At 49.2% G+C, this 20,422-nt stretch overlaps 1 protein-coding gene across 6 annotated transcripts in view; it reads left to right on the forward strand.

Annotated features, from left to right (window-relative positions):
- CCDC92 (coiled-coil domain containing 92) overlaps positions 1-19,837 on the forward strand; it is a 33,676-nt gene extending 13,839 nt beyond the window's left edge. For 4 of the 6 annotated variants that reach the window (XM_021669967.2, XM_012447138.3, XM_012447141.2 and 1 more), the window contains exons 2-4: positions 13,349-13,494; positions 14,055-14,096; positions 18,453-19,837. In XM_021669967.2, the coding sequence (XP_021525642.1) occupies positions 13,365-13,494; positions 14,055-14,096; positions 18,453-19,225 (945 nt within the window). In that variant the 5' untranslated portion in view covers positions 13,349-13,364 and the 3' untranslated portion in view covers positions 19,226-19,837. Of the gene's footprint in view, positions 1-12,151; positions 12,393-12,533; positions 12,602-13,348; positions 13,495-14,054; positions 14,097-18,452 lie in introns of those variants that run through there. The other 2 variants (XM_012447137.3, XM_012447142.3) reach the window with 2 other exon arrangements.
- Positions 19,838-20,422: the final 585 nt, after the last annotated feature.

The raw sequence follows: 20,422 nt of genomic DNA on the forward strand, positions 1-20,422 counted from the left end.
TATTGGACAACAGAGAATAGAATATTTCCATCCTCACAGAAATTTCCATTGGACAGCATCTCTAGATAAACTCAATCTTCCCAACATCCTAATGAGGTGTAGGTGCTATTTTTCCATTTTGCAGGTGAGGAAAGTAAGGCATGGGGAGTTAACGTGTAACTTGCAAAAGGTTGCATAGTTAGTGAAGGGCAGAACTAGAATTCAAACCACGGCAGTCTGGATCCAGAGCCTGGGAGTTAATCCCTACCCTGCTATATCGCTATAGCTCATAGATTGAGTACAGCTCATCTGTATGATCCACTTTCAACCAGAGTGCAACCGAGGGAGAACATTACCTCTTTATAAAACCTTGTCATTGAATGCTTTTCAATTCAGCTAAAATGAGTCCTGAGCAAAGGATCAGAAAAAATGTAGGCCTATCATAGGCACAATTTCCCCCTCATTGAAAAGGGCAGAGGAAACTACAGAGCACCAAAAAAATACCAAGTTTATGTATGATTTCAGTAAGACAGATTAAACTCTCTATGCCTCAGTTCCCCTATCCTAGAGCCATGTGAGAATGTAATGAGACAAGACCTGGAAAGCTTCAGCAGGACCTGGCACACAGTCATGACACCAGGGAGGTCAGCAGCAGCATTAACACTGCACTCAAACGGCCACACTTGGGCCAAATGTTCCAGAATGCACAGGAAACACCAGAACAGACCACTTGTGTGAAGAGGCAGCTCATCCTTCTCTCCCAGAGCTGCCATGAAAGCCTCTGGTTCCGAACAGCCTGAGTTTGGAATTGGAGCGCCATTTAGGAAGGCATGAGATGGAGAAGGTGGCAGCCTTTGGAAAGAATCTGCATTTGGCACATGCACTTAGGATTTGCAAGTTTAGCTAAGTGTCTTCACTTGTCTGCGCCTCCGTTCTTTAATAAATAGGTATAATCATACCTATGTTGCATGATTGTTCTAAGAATTAAGTAATCGGCTGAGTGCGGTGGTTCACATCTATAATCCCAGCACTTTGGGAGGCCAAGGAGGGCAGATCACTTGAGGTCAGGAATTCGAGACCAGCCTGGCCATCATGGCGAAACCCCGTATCTACTAAAAATACAAAAATTAGCTGGGTGTGGTGACGCATGTCTGTGATCCCAGCTACTCAGGGGGCTGAGGCAGGAGAATCGCTTGAACCGGGAGGCGGAAGTTGCAGTGAGACGAGATTGTGCTACTGCACTCCAGCCTGGGTGACAGAGCGACACCCCATCTCAAAAAAAGAAAAAAGAATTAAGTGATCGTCTATGAACCTGGTGCAAAGACATTTGGTAAATAACAGTCATTATTACTGTTTTTGATTAATGATTTCAACTTCTCATGATTAAAAAATCTTTTGAGTATTTTCTTGCCCAGATGCCTTAGGCCCAGGGAATATGTTAGGACAGAGTTATCCTCAAACATGATTGCTGTTATCACCCTTCACAGTGCAGTGGTTACACCCTGGAGAAGCCAGGCAGAGCCAACTGAAAGGCATTGTAGGCGTGCACATAGCAGCTGCTTGCTAAGATGGAAGCTGCCTCACCCTCCCCTACAACCAGCAAGGACAGTGGCAGCCATGTATGACCTCAAGTGGTGACCATCCTGCCCGTTCTGAAAACTGGGAAGTCAAACTCTCCAGGCTCCTGACTGGCCAGTAGGCTTCACCAGAGCTGGATCAACCGAAGAAGCTGAAACATGCAACCTCGGGATTTTGAACTTCAAGTGGAAAATCTAGGCACTCTAAACCACATTTGCTAAGTTCCAAAAATGTTGCATACATTGGTGCTTATTTGTAAAATTTTCTAAATGAAAGTGGGCTCCTAAAGAGTGTGTCATGAACCAAGGATTATAATTAACCCTATTGTGGGAGCACAAGGTCAAATACAAGAGGAAAAAACAAAGTCAGTTGTACAAATGGAAAAAGTGCAAATGAAAAGTGACGATGTTTAACAAGGCAAAGGACAGTAAGAATAAGAAAATACGGGATTGCCTCTCATTCTCTGAAAAATCCTAACGAAGATAAGGTGTGATTTTCTACTTTCCAATTCACTCTCCTCCCACAGCTGATGTATTACAATCTATGAAATACACTGATCCTGCCCTTTATTTTACTCATCGTTGTTTTCATTTATTTTGACAGGGTTAATGTACTAATGGCTGATTATCTATGATGATCAAAATTTGGTTGCAAAGACAGCCCTAACACCTGTTTACCTTGTACCGTTCTCCCAGTGGTCTCTGGATGTTAGAGTTGCTGATGCATTTTAAACCACAGACCTTCATAATGGATAGCTGTTTATGGGAAGCTTTTCCTTTTCCCTGGAACTAAATGTGTGATTTACCAGAGAGCTGGAACATAGGTTTCTGGGAGTTCTCTTGTTCCCTGACATAATAAAGAACGATTGTGAGTGGGAAGAACTTTATGGGGTCAGTCGGAAATGCCATCAGTCAGCATGCCTCACCTATTCTATGCAGCACAGGAAGCTTATGGAAGGGACTCGTAAAGAATTGAATAATCCACGCTGGGGCTCTCAGATTGCTAGGTGGAAAGTCAGAGGTTCAACACCCTTAAATGGACATGCTGAAGCCATCAGAAAAACTCTAGGAAATGAAGATCTAGGGAAATGGTAAATACCTTCTTAAAAATATACATTTATATTTTAAAAACATTGCTACTTACTCAAGCTATGTTATTCCAAAGAAATAAATGTCCAATAAAAACAAATACCTGATTATTGATCACCAGAAGGTATGTAACTACTAAAATTAAATGCCTGATCATGGTGACTTTACTTACTGAATTGACTGTCGTTGAACTGTTTTAATAATTTCAAAGGTGTCTAATACCCTCCCTGTCTCAAACTTAGCAAATCAGTTTGGGCCCCTTGCATAGACAGGCAAGTCGGAGGAGTTGGCTTGCTTTTGCTTGTTGAATAGCTAAGTTCTTACACTGTCCAAGATGACATGGTTGGGACTGAGGAGAGCTCTTTATACTGCAACACAAGGATAATGTGTCTTTTCTCTATAAGTGACAGGCATCTTCTCTGATGCCTATTATAGCTAATGAAACCATGAACTCTTACTTTTTGTTAGTAATAAAGGAAAAATATGGCTAAATTAAAGTGTATAGAGCCAGTTAAGGGGGATGGCACTTACAGTCCCATCTACATAGGAGGCTGAAGCAGGAGGATCACTTGAGGCCAGGAGTTTGAGTCAAGCCTGGACAACATAGAAAAACCCTGTCTCCAAAAAAAAGAAGTGTATAGAGCTTCAGTTAATGAATACTTTTCTTTCCTTAAAACCTGTAATTTAGGCAGACCCACAAAATGGATAAAAGAAGCCCTTTCAGTTAAGTCAGGTGAATTGGTTAATGTGTTTGGCAAACCATAGAGATTGAGATTTTTAAAGCAAGTGAGCACATCTTGCTGGCCTAGGAACTACAGTTTAGATTGTGATCATGAAGCACTAAGATTAAAGAAGTATTTCCTGTTTCATCAGGGTGAACGATGATTTGGCATTTGGAATCACTGTATCTTTTAGTTATCAACCAGGAGACAATTAAAATCGGCAGTAGTCTCAATCTGAGGTGAAAATGGAAAGATCAGCTGGGTATGAACTGCTTGCTTCCCCTTCCATTCAAGGAAGATATCACTAGGTAGAACTCTTTGTATGGTAACTTACGAGATATTTGTGTCCTTGAATTGTTGGCTCAGGATCATCTTGGTAAATGACAAGCTTGTTAGAAGTGCACCAGTGACATTTCTATTAAGTTGAAAATGATTCTAGCTCTAGTGCTTGAAACAAGGCTATTTGGGTAATCCCCAGAGGGCAGTCATATGGGGGGCTGCTGAGAAAGGGCCGGAGGAGGATGCAGGGAGAGCGAGAAGGGCCTGAGCAGCACCTCCATGGCCCTACCAGCCACCTCCTCCCTCAGAAGCAACTTCTCCCTGAGCCTGTGTCTTTGGAATAGAAAGTGCAGAGCTGACACTGTATGGGCATCACTCCTCCGGCTCTGAGGGTCTGGAGATGGAGTGCTTGTGCTCCCTCCTCCTGGAGTGGGATCTGCTGCCCACTGCTGGCCTCCTGGCTGTTAGGAACCCAATCTTCTGTGAGGCCCAGGACACTCCCAGAAGGCACCACACAACACAGATGGTAGGAGAGCGTGGATTTGCCTATCTTGGCCTGCACAGGCCACTTAAAGACACCCATAGGCAACTGGGAATACAGACTTGCTTTCTTCCTGAGGCATTTACACACAGAGTCCAAGCCCTCGTCAGCGTACAATCCATGACATCGTTTTTAAATAGAAGCCAAATAGAAACTCTTAAAGTATGAGATAATCAGAGTGCAGAGAAACTGGTTAATAAATCCATCATGTAGGCCTCCAGTGACTGTAGCCTTCCCAGACAGGCTGCATATCCTATTTCCATGTCTAATTGCCAGTCTCGCTAATCACATCGATTACAACGTTAGGCTATACATTCTTTCGGAAGAAAATGGCTGTCAGTGTCTAAAGAATTGTTGATGGGCCTTGTATTTTATGATGGATAATGTCAGAGAATGACAGGAATGTATAATGCATGGGAGGAGGCACCTAAGTTCTCATCATTTTCATTTTCTGCATATCTTGGGGACACTAAATTGTTACATTTGTAACAACTACCTTCCCATTAATTCTCCTTGGTGATGGCAAACCAATCACGATTCTAGCAATCCACAGTCACCCTGGACCAGTGTTATTAAAACATATGATACTACTTTGTTAGTGGATATTTAGTGATTACCTTTTTTAAGAGAAAACTTTATAAGTTTTTTTTCTGACTATAAAGTAATATATGTTCATAATTAAAGAAGCTTTTGATAGTACTAAAATAGAACTTTTAAAAGGTAAAAATCACCCAGAGTTCACCATTTAGAGACAAATGCTTTTTAACACTGGTGTATATCATTCTATGTAATACAAAAATGTGATAATATACATACAGCTTTTAACATACTTTTTAAAAACAACCTTGTCACAAATACACTATTTTAAATTATTGCACACTCAACCACAACTGTTTTTTTCAGATTAAAAAAGCCTAATTCTTTAAGAATGACTAAACAACAAGATGTTTTATCTTTTTGAAACAGAATTGCACCTTTGCCTTCAGCTTTTTGCTTCCCCTTTGTAATTGTGTTCACTCTTTTCCCCAAAGTATCCCTGGAGCCATTGTTTGAAATGTTGTCCCTTTTTATTGCTGCTTTAATTTTTAGGGATTTTCAGCTCCCTTACTAATTGAATTTCTTAGATACATGTACAAGTAGGAATAATAGGACCCTACCATGCAAAACAATTTATCTAGGTTATTGTGAATTCAGAATAACATCAGTATTCGTTTTCAGAGATGGTGAGTGTCCCTTCTCAAAAGCAGGTATTTTGGATTGAGAGTTGATGGCCTAATTAGCCATGGACCGGGCTCTTAGCCTCGTGAAGTACTGTAGATGGTTTCAAAGGGAGAAGCAGGCTGTCCTGTCCCTCAGGGTGGCTTGCTCTGCCTCCCTAGTTGCTTCCCTGAATGGCTCTTCTCCAGTGAAAATGGAGGATAGAGGTCTCAGAAAACACTTCTATTTGCTTTGATCTTTCCCTCTTTGGAAGTAATTGGAATTTCTTTGCTAGTATGGAATTTCTTTTCCATACTTAGGTAATATTCAGGAAATACTGTAGTTGGCTAAGTAAACAACCTTGAGGTATATTTATAGAACTATTGACCAATCTTTACATAAAAAAATATAGCTAACATTGAGCACTACACTATGCCAGGCCCGTCCTGGTTGCTTTTAGCAATTAAAGCCACCCCATGAGTTAGACATCACAGTGACTTAGGTGACAAGATAGAGTTCAGATTCAACCCCAAGTGCAGTCTAACCCTCAAGAGTTTGTCCACTCCAGTCTCTTTTATCCCATTGTGCTAAGCAGATCTGCTTTGGGCCTCAGTTTCTTAGTCTTGAAACAAAGGGTTGTTGGATGCCTAATGTTGAAGAATCCTTCTACCTTCAATGTTTTCTGAGTCCATGAATCTACTTAGAAAACCACCTCCCCGCTAGGATTCATTTTATCCTTCTGTTACATTTAATCACTGCAATTGCTGCCTTTGTCCCCTGGCCAGCCTTCCTTTTCTTGATGGCAACACTTAAGCTATAGGACACAGGAGCAGTACAGAAAGTTCCACAGAAAAGCCCCCAGAGGTCCTTGTGCACAAACGCTGAGACGCTGAGACGCTGCGCTCCATTAAGGACCAGGCAGTGCTGCCGGGTCAGGGCCTTTCAGAAAGTGCACAGAGAGGGCAGCAGGGCTCCCGTTATTCATAGAAGGAGAGAACCAAATGTGAGTGGGTCATAACTTATTCAAGAGTAGAATCTAAAATAGCTTGTTACAACTAATTCACAGCTACCACCTGAGTGCTAGTGTGCTATTTTTTTTTTAGATTCTAAAATTATTACCCTATTTCCACAGGCTTTGTGTTCAACTAAAAGATAAGTTTGTTCTTGATTGCCCAGAAACAATCTCCCATTTTTAAATGATGAGACCCTTTCCTAGCAAAGATATTCCGTGTCTTTTGTCCAAGAGGTGTCTCTTAGGAATACTTGAGAATATTGCTCCTGGAATGTTGAGAAATGATGGGGTAAGGTCATGTTCAGATCCACGCTGCTGCGGTGCTTTTTGACAAATGCAGCGTAGTTCTGGTTTCGATCTCCACTCGGTAGGAAATTATCTGCAGCACGTGCGTAATGCATGAGTTCAGCTGTGTGGGAAGTATGGAAGTTAATGAGGCAGGGGGCAGGGGATAGTCTGCCTCGGAACAAGGTATGTAAAGGTCCTGTGCTGGAGGGGGTGTGGGCAATGCCAGGGGCTAGAGGACACCAGTGTTGATGAGCCCAGAGCCCCAGGGAACCCAGTGGGATGCAGCTGGGGAGGGCAGGCTGACCAGGCAGGGCCTCTGGAGCAGTGGGACTTGGTCCCAAGAAAGAGAGATGTGACATGATCAGAAATGTGCTTGACGATGAAAATTTGTGCAAGAAGGGTGTGCACACAGGAGAGGCACTAAAGGAAAAGGCATTATTTTGAAAAGAGGGAAAGATAAGTGTGGCTTTGTTTCCTCCCACGGGTAACATTAGAGCTGTTTTTGGCAGCGAAGTGCTGCTTTTTCCCAGGAACAGCCTTTTGCTAACTCAAACCCCAGAGGACTCCTATCAGCTTGGCCTTGCAGGGGAAGAGGGTGAGTATGCCCTGGCCCTGGGACTGAGCACCTGCTAGGATCCCAGGGACCAGGACACACATGCTACAGGGTGGAATACCCTGTGCTTTCTTCCTAAGCTAGCCTTGCTGCTTTGTAAAGGCGCTAGCCTGGCCAAGAAAGCCCCACCCTCACCCAGCTTCCTGGAACCTTTGCTGGCATATGAGCAAGACTTAGTGAGTCTTTTTGCCGTACTGAGTGGTCGGCACTGCCTTTGCAGCTGTGTGATTTTCTAACATGGTGCCTAGAAGCCAATGGATCCCGCCTCCATGTGAGCAGTACTCTTCTGACAGCTTGGCCCTGTGCTCTGGAGGAACACTGCCTTCCCTTCTGGGCCAAAAGGCTACTTCCATGGGCTGTGTTCATTTTTCCTCTGAAGTTTCAAAGTATTAGAGATTTGATGTCACAACTCAGAAAGCATCTGAATTTCTGCATGAAATTAAATTTACGCCAGACCTCAGGATTGTCACCGCATTACCTGAGGGCTAGGAGAAGCTGCAAAGCTTAGATGCATTTATTGGTTTGCTGTCTCTCTTTTGATGGGATAGTTTCCTCTTTTCCCCTAGAGACAGGTTGCGAGAGCAAGTGACATATGTAATATGAAAGAACTTTGTGCTCGGGCAAGTCAGGTGGTCCATGGAGAGAATTATGTTATCATGCTACATTCGTGTCCTGAGAGGAAGGAACAGCACTTTGGAATGAAGATGGGATTCAGCTTGAGCTGTTGATAGGGCCCCTTGTCCTGACGCTGCTGGAGAGTGTCCTCAGAGAGGTGGGGCCTTCCTCAGAAAGGTTGACAACTAGGAAATGAGAGCAGTGCGCCTCCCCACCCAGAAAGCCATCTTGCCACGCCTTCAGGGCCTGTCTCTGTAGGATTTGGAATGAAAAGCCTTTTTTGAGTATTAACTTTCTGAACATGTAGAGTAAACAGTAAATTAATTTAATGCCTAGTGGATTCGCCATGGGAAAAAATGTCCGTGTGGCTTAACCTTTGAGTCATGATCAAGGTAACCTATTCAGCAGGTCTTTTACCCTCAAGGAACCCATTTGCATTGCTTCTGCTGGCCTTCTAAGTGGAGAAAACTAGCAGAGCTGTGCACAGTCGCCTGGGTGGGGCTGGTCCTCTGGCTGCCGTGGCCAGGCCCTGAAGTGATGGGGTCACTTGGAGCCCCATTATCTGCAGCTATGGGCAGCCTCTCCAAGGAGGGAAGAGGACCAGTGTCCAGGCCTTGGTGCCTTTGGTTGAGCAAATAACTGTAAGATTGCTGATGGCTCCCAGCAACGCTTAGAAACAGAATTGGATTGCCTCAGGATGGACTGCTGCAGTACAAAGAGCACACAATTTGTAGCATATGCCCTTTTGACACAGAAAGTGCAAGCGTTTTGCAAGACAGGCTGGATGAGCCGCCCTCCATTCCTGGCTGACACACAGCTAGGATGGGGTGAGTGCCCTTACTCAGCAGGCTGCGTTATTCATCTGCAGCCGACGCCCTGCCTTTCTCCTTTCATCCGCCATGCTGACCCTTTTAGGAATCTCACGAATGCTCCTTCATGTTTCTAAAGTGTCTCTCTACTGAATTAAGCCTCTTGGGACCAACTCATTTCTCCCTCTCAATTATGTGCATCTCCCGGCTGGGTCTCCTTGGCCTAAATAGGATGCCTCTGTGGCTTCAGTCATGTCACAGTACGGGGAGGATGGCATCATCACAATGATTACCTCTCTTCAGTAGTGAAGGATTGCAATGGAAAACACCACTGTCTTTTAAGCTGTGGCAACTCTTTTGAGTTGCCACAGAAAGTCAGTGATACTGTTATTCTTTTGAGCTGATGAGGAAATAATTTAGTAATTTGGATGCTATTTGGAGATGCACTTTGTTTCCTTGGCCCCAAGTGGACCTGTCTCATTCCGGAATATCCTCACCACTGTAGAATGCCCTGCACAGATGGCGTCTCCCTGTCAGGGCCTTTTAAGTCAGCGCAGAGTGTGGAATAAGGGGAGAGCGACAGTCAGTGAAATGCCCAGGCCAGGAGACCCTTGTCCGCCCACTGGCAGGGCTCTGGGCAGCTCACCAGCACTCACTTGCAAGCTCCACATGTTATGTGATCACACTCTCCCTGCCCACATGGCATTTCTTCTTCTCCAGGCTGTCTGCCCATCATAGGGGGAGGCTTCAAGAACACTTTTGTATTTCTGCAGTTATCACAGTGGATTAATGAAATACAGGGTTATTACAGTTCAAAGTTGCTGATTGACCAAGGCAGTTAGAATATGAATACAAATTTGTTACCCATAAAATGTAATTCCACACTATGATAGGGACTGCTGATGATGACATTTTTTTTTTTTTTTTGAGACGGAGTCTCGCTCTGTCACCCAGGCTGGACTGCAGTGGTGCAATCTCAGCTCACTGCAACCTCCGCCTCCCAGGTTCAAGTGATTCTCCTGCCTCAGCCTCCCAAATAGCTGGGACTACAGATGCCTGCCACCACGCCTGGCTAATTTTTTGTATTTTTAGTAGAGACGGGGTTTTACCATGTTAGCCAGGATGGTCTCTGTCTCCTGACCTTGTGATCCGCCCACCTCAGCCTCCCAAAGTGCTGGGATTACAGGCATGAGCCACTGCGCCTGGCCTGCTGACAACATTTTTACTCCATTCCCCCTGCCCCACTGGGAGAGTAGAGAAGAAAATATTGACTTCTACATATAGGCACATCCCATTTTCTGCCCTCCTGGCGGGTGAGGTGGTTGTGACATTCCGGGATATTTTAGTATATCCCATTTTGCTTGAGCAAGTTGTGCCTGTAAATGAAGCACCTAAGTAGGAAGCCCATGGAAACAAGGCTTTTCAACCCTGAAGCCCTTGGATTCCCCGACACCACAGCTGCGCTCATCAGACTGGCACCAGGGGCCCATTCGAGGGCCCTCAAGGTGCCAGGCACTGTGATGGGGCTTAGAGTGCAGCAGTGAGCAAGCCTGAGGTCTGTTCGAGGAGGCAGGGAGTGGACTCACACTTACAGACCCTCGCAAAGACAGGAAGACTAAAACGGGACAGGTCATAAGGCATCAGGTGCTGAGTCTGGGAGCCAGGGCTTCCAGGAGGAAGTAAACTTGTTCTGAGGCCTAAAGGATAAGTAGACAGCTGAGGCCCAGGAGAGGTGGGCAGGAGAGAGGCCCAAGAAGAGGAGAGGCCATGAGAGGACACCAGGGTGAGAAAAGCACAGCCCGGCAGGGCACCCGGAGGAAAGCTGGTGCCCCCAGGAGCCCCAGGGGTAGGAGAAGGGCCAGTGAGGGTGGTGTGGCCAGTCACAGGGCCAGGCAGGCCAGTCCGATTCTCAGAGCAGTGGGAACCGTTGGAGGTTTTTAAGCAGTCTTAATTTAAAAAACCAAATCACTCTGCTGCCACGTGGAGAGCAGAATGGAGCAGACAGGGAAGGACAGAGGGAGGTTTTCTGGTAGGGGTGAGGGTGAGGTGGGCTCAGCAGTGGAGATGAGGACGGTTGGACAGATCTGAGAAGTGCTTTCAAAGCAGGATGCCAGCGACACCGCCATGGACTGGAAATGGATAGTGGGGGATGCCAGCGTCAAGGCCACCCCCAGGTTGTGCAGCTGGGGACAGCACTTGTGAGGGGAGGACAGTCCTACCTAGGGCAGTCCTCCTGTCATCCGAGACCCACTCAATTCTGGGTCACATTGAAATGGTTCTCTCTCTTTGACAGCAAGCCACTAAAATATGGGCTCTGCGTCTTCCATCAGCCAACAGAAAGAATCTTGGAGTTGAGTCTGTCCTTTGAAAGTAGTGGCCAGGCACCTCTGCCGGAGTTCCCGATTCCAAACCCTTTTCAGCTCTTCGGGATTCACCCTCTAGGTGAGGTGCTGGAATTGATGGCGGAGTGAACGACTCTGGGTTGCTGAGTTGAAGGAAAACGTAGGCACCACACGGACAGCTCTCACAGCGCTCCTGGGATTTTCCTTCCTTTGACACTGAGGCTGTTTTGCTTTCAAGCATTCTGCTTTGTGAGGGAATGGCAAGGTCAAGGTGCTCGCCCTTTCCACAGCAAGCACGTGGCACATGCGCTCCACACGCTGAAGCTGCCTCGGGCGTAACTGGCTCCTTTGTTAAGGTCAGCGCCCCTCAAGGCCACGTGCTGTGCAGACAGTGTTGGGATCTTGGGAACTGTGGGGTTCCACTTAGAAACTCATGTCTGGCTCAGCAGCCTACACAGGAGAGTTTGCGGTTACAACAGAGAGACAGTTTCGGGGACAGAAACATCATTTTTTTTGTGCTCCTGCTGGAAGACTGCTCACAGCTCCACTGAGGAAAGCCTGCTTGGTGGAAACTCAACTCTGCTATCATCTGCACCCCGACGCGAGGGGAGTCAAAGGCCAGGGAGCTCTGTGCTTTGTTTTGTAGAAATGTGCCTAGAAATGGTCGCCTTAAGTTATTTAACCCACTCCCTGTTGGGTTTTGAGTTTGTTTCTAGTCTTTTCCAACTGCAAACTGCACTTTAATGACCATTCTCACAGCTGCCTCTTTTCACATGAAAGTCATAACTTCCCTTTGGTAGATTACTAAAAACAAATTGCTGGTTCAGAGAGATGACCAATTCCAAGGCTTCTGATCAGCTTGGCCCAGCTGCTGCCCACAACAAGGTGCCCCTCCCGAGCCTGCACTCGCCGTGTCCTGGGGTCACCGTTCTCCCGTCAGTTTCTGTACCTAACTGAAAGGGCCTCTTGTTCCTCCTTTTCCCGGACCAGTTTAGGATGTGTCATCGTTCGCTCCCCTTCATGAGCTCTCATGTTTTATTTCCTTCTCTGCATTCTCAGGTTGCCCTTGGCTTTGGCTTTCCACCTGAGCAGCACGTGGGAAATGTTTTCACGTGATGAAAGTATACGTCTGAAGTTCGCTATGAACTCGTCCTAGCCCCAGAGCTAGTGTGCATGCATGTCACTGTCATATAGATAATTGATGAGCGATTGGTGTTGTCTGAAGCAGTGACAGCCTGGGTGTGTCAGTGTCTCCAAAACCGTCCCATCGTGGCATCCTACAAATGGGCTGAGTCCTGGAAGCTGTTGAGAAGTTGTATCTCCTTTATGGCGGGTTCTCTGGAATAGCAAATTAGGGAAAATGCTTTATGAGGCTCTGTATTGACAATAATAATTTATAAGCAGGTAACCCCCATTTTGGCTTTGGTATTTGTCGGTGCTGTACAAGCGTCTTGAATTACTCTGGTAGCTTTTCCAGAAAGACTTATGACTTCACCACATTTCTCGAGTTACGATGAAGGCAGAGTCTGGGACCCTGAGTGAGCATTGAATGCTGGAAGCCGGGGGTGGGAGCATTGGGGACAGACTCCAGATGCCTGTGCCACCCCCCAGCCCCATGAGATACATTCTTGAACATTCCCAAGAAGAATCTGTGGGCTCCTCTGCGCTGTGAAGTGCAGGGGGCTTCCCTCTGGAATTCAGCCCAGCTGTCCCTCCTTGCTTTGGCTGGCTCCAGATGCCATTTAGAGGAAATGTTTGGCCCATTTCCCAGGTGCCAGCTTTTCCCACGAGGAAGCTGTCAGTGCTTCCTGGTCAGGGAAATCTTTTGAGAGTGATTTGATCAGTCACAGTCGGTTGGGGTGAAGTGGTATGTGGAGAGGACAGGATTTGGAACCAGGGTTCCTGGATTAGAATCCTGCTCCATACCTCACTGGCTGTGTGACCCCAGGCTCGTGAATCTGCCTCTCTTGATCTGTTTCCTCATGAATAAAGGGAAGTGACTTTGTACTCTGGCGTGGGCCTTACTCATTCGTGTGCCCCACATGGCGCTAGGTGCGAGGGCACAGCCCGAGGCACTCAGGAAGCCGAGGCTGCCGTCCCTGGGCTGGGGCCTCCCAGCAGTGATGCTAATTTAGCCCTGGTGCCCCGTGCCACAGCTTCCAGACGCTGTGGTTTCCTTCTGCTCTCTCCTGAGAGGCGTGTCCCCTCTGTACCCAGAGCCAAGGAGGGCAGGCAGCCCTGGAACCCCGTTCAGGGACGGTAGCCAGGGTCTGTGTTCCCCACAGGTCCCTGGATGTCAGCATGGCAGCCACAAACCTGGAGAACCAGTTGCACAGTGCACAGAAGAACCTCCTGTTCCTTCAGCGGGAGCACGCCAGCACGCTCAAGGGGCTGCATGCTGAGATCAGGCGGCTGCAGCAGCACTGCACAGGTACGCCAAGGAGCGGGCCCGGGGAAGGCAGAGCAGCTGTGGGGCACTGCAGAGCCCAGCGTCAGGACCACGCTAGGCCTGTCCTGCCCCAGCTCCCACTGCCATCGCAGGAGTCCATCCAAATGCCTTATATCACCCTCATTGCATAATCAAGATGCAGTGAGCATGAAGCTGCAAAGCCTTTCCTTGGCATGCTGAGGACTTAAGAGATTAAAATACAATGGTTAGAATTTCCAACATGTTTTGGAACATCTTGGCTACCAAGATGTAGCCTGTGTGATACATAGAGCCAGCTGCTGGCTTGTTTGGGATTGTTGGGATGTGTTATGGGGGAATGGGGAAGGGAGTTTGGGGGAACAGAGGCTGCCCTCTGACCCCAGGGAGCATAGCAGCCGCTGATATTTTCTGCTGCTCTCACGCTCGCCTCTCCTGCTGCCAAACCCTGCTCTGTCTGAGCAGGACTCACTGGCCAATCATGGGAATCGGTTTTGCCTTTTCAAAGCTGATGAAGATTCTGAAATGTACGGTAACAGAATTAATGTGTAACATTTCCCTTTTAGATTTAACATATGAGCTGACACTCAAAAGTTCCGAACAGACAGGTAAGAACTCTTCCCAGGAGTAAATGACAGTCCATTTTCCTTTGTGGTACGTGTCGGTGCTGTTTGTTTTCACTGGTCACACACTGAGAAGAAAACGCTCTTCTAGGAAGAGTTCCACATGTGGCCTGAGCTCTCTAAGGAGAGGTGAGGAGGCTGTTTGGATCCCTCTGTGTTCCAAGTGGTTATTGGTGGGCAAGGGGATGAGTGATTTTGTTTACTTTTGATTGACACATATATTTGGGATGACTGTTTTATGTTTTTCTGATTTTCCTACAATAAACGTGTTCCTTGTATCATCAGGACATAAAAATAGATGTGACTTAAACCCAAAAGGAGGAGCAGCAGCAGCAGCACTGGCAGAGCCGCCCCCACTCCTCCGTGTCGCCGCCGCCTAGCACGGGCCTGGCACAGAGCAGCTGCTCACTAAATGCTGGTGGCCGAGCGGTCACATTACTAGACAGGCCCCTGAGGATCTGGGGCTCTCTCTGGACTGCAGCCCCAGAACCTCCCCCCAACCAGAATCCTCCAGAACCTCAGGGAACCCCAAAGGCCATCCGCCTGATGGCCGCCAGAGAAGAGACAGAAACCCAGGCCTTCCCAGGGGCCTCTGTGCCTGCTGTGAAGAGCCTGCTTCCCAGAATGGGGTGGGGATTTGGAAAGAGCTGAATCCATATTTGTGCAGAGATGCCTTTTTCTAAACAGGCCTCACAGTGGTAGTTATTACTCATGAGAGTGTCCAGTTCTTTGTAAAAGACACGGACCATTTCCACCAAGCCTTAGTGGATTACCAAGCACTGATGTTTTTCCATTTGCACTGCTCATATTACAGCCTCCTGAGTGCGCCTTTCAGGAGCCCAGACATCATTTTGTCTCTGTGTGGTAGGGACGGCGCCGTGGGCTTCTCGGGGTGGTGGAACAGGAGCCTGTCCTCAGGAGTCTCCCTGTGGAGGGACAGGGACCTCCCCCAAAGTGCTGGGACTGGTGGCTGGGCCTCCGGGAATGCAGGGGAACAGGATTTCAACCTGACTTTGGGGACCTCCAGCACCCACACCTGCCATCACTGAAGCCTTGGGAAAGGAGCTCCCTGTGCATGGAAGCCCGGGCATCCTTGCTGTCTGTCTCCTCCTGGTCCAGGTGAATCTGAAGCAGCACACATCTTGCCCTGTGGCCTCTCCAGTCAGGGTTCTCAACCCCAGTTCCCAAGGCCAACCGCCCACCCGCCCGCCTGTTGTAGTGCTCTCAGCAGCAGCGGGGTCCCCGCAGCAAGGGCGGGGTCTCAGGGGAGGCAGTGTAAAAAGCCTCTCAAGTGGTTCTGGTGGGGACATCTCCCTCCCAGTGGTGAAGATCGATGTTTTACATTAGTGCGTTCAGAACCTGCTCAGTTCTAAGCAGCTCTGGGCCCCAGGGTACAGCAGACTCTTGGCCTCCCTCCCTTGGAGCTGTGACCCCAGAAGTCTGGGCGGGCCCTGGGAGTCCCCAGGTTTAGATGCGCTGCGGTGCCCTCACACTCAGCCAGGCTTAGCAGTGCAGTGTTTGGAGACCAGGACCAGTTGCTGCTGTCTGTTCAGTGTGCACAAAGCTTTCACGGGGAGACTGAAATTTCCAGAAAGGGGGTATGTACAGAGGAGGTGGTGGAATGGAGCTTTCTATATAAAGAGTAAGGAATTGGCAAAACAGGAGGTGCTGATTCCCAGGAAGGACAGTCACCGAAGCAGCTCTCCAGAGCTGGGGATGGAGGATCAGTCGCGCCAGCTCCTTCCCACAGGACGGCCCACTCAAGTTGGGCCAGCAAACATCAGCTGGGAGCCAAGGCTGCACACAGCTAGATTACTCTCAAGGAAAGAGAATAAGGAGGATGTCCGTCCAGGAACAGCCTCTCAGGATGCTGTGGCCAAAAGAACCAGAGTGATGCATAGTGAGCCCCGACTTGGAGGGGCTGTGGGGCCTTGGGCAAGTTCTTTGACATCCCTGAACCTGCATCTTCATATGACAGATGCCCCACAGGTGTGAGTTTCCGGTTTGAACACCAGGGCCTTCTGCCTTTGTGGCCTGCCCCAGTCAGCTGCCCCTCATAGGACATGAGCAAAGCCCAGGGAGAGCCTTGTTCCTGAAGGTTCCAAACATCTGTTAGCCCTTTGCAGCACTGCCTGGGGGAAGAAAATCTCAGGATGTTCACACAGGCCAGGGATGTGGTTGAAGGTCTGGGTTGCAGCCTTTCCTCGGAAGGAGGCCAAGGCCCACTCTGCACCTGAGTGTGGGCTGAAAGCAAAGGCCCTACGACAGGCATGGGTGGTTGTCCCACAGGCCCTGGGGGAAGGACAGTGGGTTCCAGGCCCGATGCTGGGCCCAGGTCAGCATTTCAGGTTGCACGGGTTCAGCCCAGATGGCCAGGCTCCTGGGTCTTACGGTGTCTACAGGGTCATATGTTTCTGTGTCTGTCCCCCTCTTTACCTCTGAAACTGTGTTTCAGGATCCATTTTCCTTTTGGCAAAAAAAAGAGACCTCATGAAAGGTAGTATTGCATGCGTCCTTTTTAGGGAGGTCATTTGCTGACATTACACATGATATACACCCATGGACACGTTTTATAAAATACAGACTTGCAATGGTTCAACTTAAAATTTTTCAACTACATGGGGCAATACGCATTGAGTCCACTCCTCGACTTTTTACCACGGATATGTCCAGATAAACCCACAGTAAGCTGAAAATACCAAAAACACACTTTTGACTTACGGTATTTTCAACTTAACATTGGATTTTTCGGGACATGATCCCATGCTAAGTCAAGGAGCGCCCATCACCTGCAGTGCTCAGCACAAAACCAGTCCAGTCAGCCATGGGCCTTCAGAAGCTCAGAGTCTGGCTGGCAGGACATGCTGCAGAGCTGCTGCTCGCTCAGGCAGGTGGGGAAAATTCAAGGCGGGACAGAGGCCCGGGAAAGCCGTCTAGTGGCATCCAGTGTCTAGGCAGGCCCTGGGTGGTGGAGTGGATACAGAGAAATGGTGTGCACATCTGGAGTTAGGTCAGGGATGGAGGTTACAGTAGAAACAGAACAAGAGGTGGTGGCTTGGGGAGAGATGGAAGCTTTGATTTGTCATGTTTTCTGTGGGAGCAGAAAACATTCGGGACAGATTGAGGAACTGGAAGGCATCCGGCAGTTTGGATTTTATTAGGCAGTGAGGAACCATTTTGAACAGAGGAGAAGAATATTTAGAGGGGTGACCAAGCTTCCTAAATACAGATGGACTGAAAGGAAGACCAGAGAGGAGGTGGGACCAAGGCCGGCTGCAGAGCAGGGAGGGCCCAGGGAGGGGACGAGTCCACTGAGCAGCCGGCAGAGAGAAACCTTCAGGGAGGGGAGAGGCTGGGATGGCGGGTGCAGTGTCTCCATCCAGTCTTCCCGGGAGAGTCAAAACGCGGGAAGCAGAGCAGCCCTCTGGACTTGAGGGTGTGTCTCACAGCCCCTCACTTGGAGAAGTGGTGCTCAGGACACACTGAGCCAGGAGTTAACATTCAAGGTGAGTTCCAGACCGGCAAGGAAGAGTCTAGAAAGAACTTCCCAGGGGCCAGACAAGGAGCATTGGCCAGCCAGGCAGTGTTAGGAGGAGCAGGACAGTGACCCAGGGTTGGGAGCCAGGGGTGCTACATGAGGTGACCAGGGACTGCAGGTTGCCAGAGGAGCAGAGAAGGAGGCAACTGGCATTTGCTGAAGGACTGGGTGAGGGCAGGGACAGCAGGAGGAGGCCTGAGGTGTTAGGGCAGGGGCAGCAAAGGGCCAAGGGCAAGAGCCACAGAGAGGAGGACAGCTCATTCTCTGAGCAGAAAGTGGGAGTGTGTGTGTGTGAGAGAGAGAGAGAAAGAGAGGAGGCCAGTGGCAGAGCAGAGGTGACAGCTCCACACCCGTTCTCCTCTTAACATCAGAGTTTTAATGCAATAGACATGGAGAATTCTTTTTACATTTGAGTTTCAAACAGTGCTTTGAATGTAGCAGGCATTTCATAAACGCCATCTGAGCAGAGAGAGGGATTTGTGCCAGTTTAACCCTAAGTGTATGGTGAGGTCTAATACTCTGCAGTTGCCTGTTTTAACTTCAGCATCTTTAAGGTTTGGAGACATTATCTTTTATGTAGTAAGCCAGAGAACTAAGGGGAAAGGGCCTCAGAGATGCCCTGCTCTCTCTGCCTTGGGGATGGGAGGGGCCTTTCCAGAGCCCCCATAGCCCTGCCTTCTGCATGGCCCCCACCAGCCTAACCAGGGCCCTCTACCAGAAAGGTCCACCTGCCCCGTAGAGGCCTCGCCACTCGGCCTCAGTCTGATAAGTTCTTCACCTGCTTCCTTGGCTTATTCTTGTAGGAGACGGGACTTCTAGAAGCAGCGAATTAAAGAAAAGATGTGAAGAACTGGAAGTCCAGCTGAAAGTGAAAGAGAAGGAAAATGCTGAGTTGTTGAAAGAATTGGAGCAGAAAAACGCGATGATCACGGTGCTGGAGAACACCATCAAGGAGCGGGAGAAGAAGTACCTGGAGGAGCTGAAGGCCAAGAGCCACAAGCTGACCCTGCTGTCCAGCGAGCTGGAGCAGCGGGCCGGCACCATCGCCTACCTGACCTCCCAGCTGCACGCCGCCAAGAAGAAGCTCATGAGCTCCAGCGGGACCTCAGATGCCAGCCCGTCGGGGAGCCCCGTGCTGGCCAGCTACAAGCCAGCGCCCCCCAAAGACAAGCTGCCCGAAACGCCTCGCCGCCGCATGAAAAAGAGCCTCTCGGCCCCCTTGCACCCAGAATTTGAAGAGGTCTACAGATTCGGGGCAGAGAGCAGGAAACTCCTTTTGCGGGAACCGGTGGATGCTATGCCCGACCCCACCCCATTTCTGCTGGCCAGGGAGTCTGCTGAGGTCCACCTCATCAAAGAGAGGCCCCTCGTCATCCCCCCCATCGCCTCCGACCGAAGCAGCGAGCAGCACAGCCCGGCCCGCGAGAAGCCACATAAGGCCCACGTCGGGGTGGCGCATCGGATCCACCACGCCGCCCCGCCGCAGGCCCAGCCTGAGGTGGAGACGCTGACGGTCGACCAGGTGAACGGAGGCAAGGTGGTGAGGAAGCACTCAGGGACGGACAGAACTGTGTGAAGCCCGCCAGGCCCAGCCCGCGCTGTCCACGCACTGTGAGCACTTCCAGGAAGTCTCAGCCACACCTTTTCCGTCTCATTCCCATGCATGCCAAACTCTTTTCACACCTGCCGACCAATTCTCCTTCCGCTCCTCTTGCCCTCTTGACACCAAAATACGATCGTGCCCCTGCTGCAGAGTATGTATTTCCTAACTGCTGTGCCCAAACGCCTGTGTGCCGAGTCGCCTGCTCCTCATCTCGCTCCGTGTAACCTAAGTGCGCTGCGGACAAAGCCCAGGCCACAGCTGCCTCACTCCTGATGTTCACAACGCCAGATAGTCACATGCCTCATTCATTCTCAAGTCAGAACAACACAGACCAACCTTGATCTTATCCCCGGGCTCCAGGGCAGCCTGGTCGAGCAGCCCCTGCTCCCTCCTGGAGACCCCTGTCACCCCCTGACCAACCTTTCCCAGGGCGGCACCGATCACTGAGCACCCGTGTGTGTCTCGAGGGACTAAATAAGATGACGCTACTCCTCACAGCACCACAGCCTGAACGTGTGTTCATATTTTTTGTTGGTTTTATCCAAAATGTTTAAGATCCCAACAAACTTTATTTTCTAAACCTGCCTTCCTTCTGTTTTGTGTCTTTTATTAAACCACCTGAGGGCTAGGAGGACACTGCCAGAGGGGGAGCAACAGCAGGTCCCAGAGGCGACTCCTGGCTCCTCCCTGCCCACAGCTAGTCCTGAGAATGTTCTGTGCTCCTGAGGCTCTGTGGGTAGCTGCTTTTGCCTGTGATGGCCTCCGCCACTGCGCTGCCCGAGCTAGCCCCTGCCCTCCCTCGTGGAGTGAAGCCACCCCTCACCTCCAGGTGGCCAGCCTCGTGGTGCACAGAGGGAAGAGGTGCCCAGTGACCACTGGTCCCGGAGGTTGCATGTCCTCACCTGATCCCACACAGACGTAGGCAGGCTGGGGGTAGAATCTGGTGCAGGAACTAAACACTAAGATCAACAGCCTCACAGTCACCCTGGCAGCTCAGAGCCAAAGGAGCCAGGGCCAGAGAGTTCTAGAAGGGTGAGAAGTGGCTGCAGGTGACTGGCCGCTTCTGCTCTGTGCCTGACATCATCAGCCCTTCTTGCCAAAAAGGTGCGTCTGCTGAAACAGACCAGGATGGCAAAAAACACACCTTTGGAAATTTACATTAGGATTCTC

This window comes from Aotus nancymaae, unplaced genomic scaffold (assembly GCF_030222135.1).
Source record: "Aotus nancymaae isolate 86718 unplaced genomic scaffold, 86718_ANA_hifiasm-v0.15.2.pri h1tg000021l, whole genome shotgun sequence".
Taxonomy (NCBI): Eukaryota; Metazoa; Chordata; class Mammalia; order Primates; family Aotidae; genus Aotus; species Aotus nancymaae.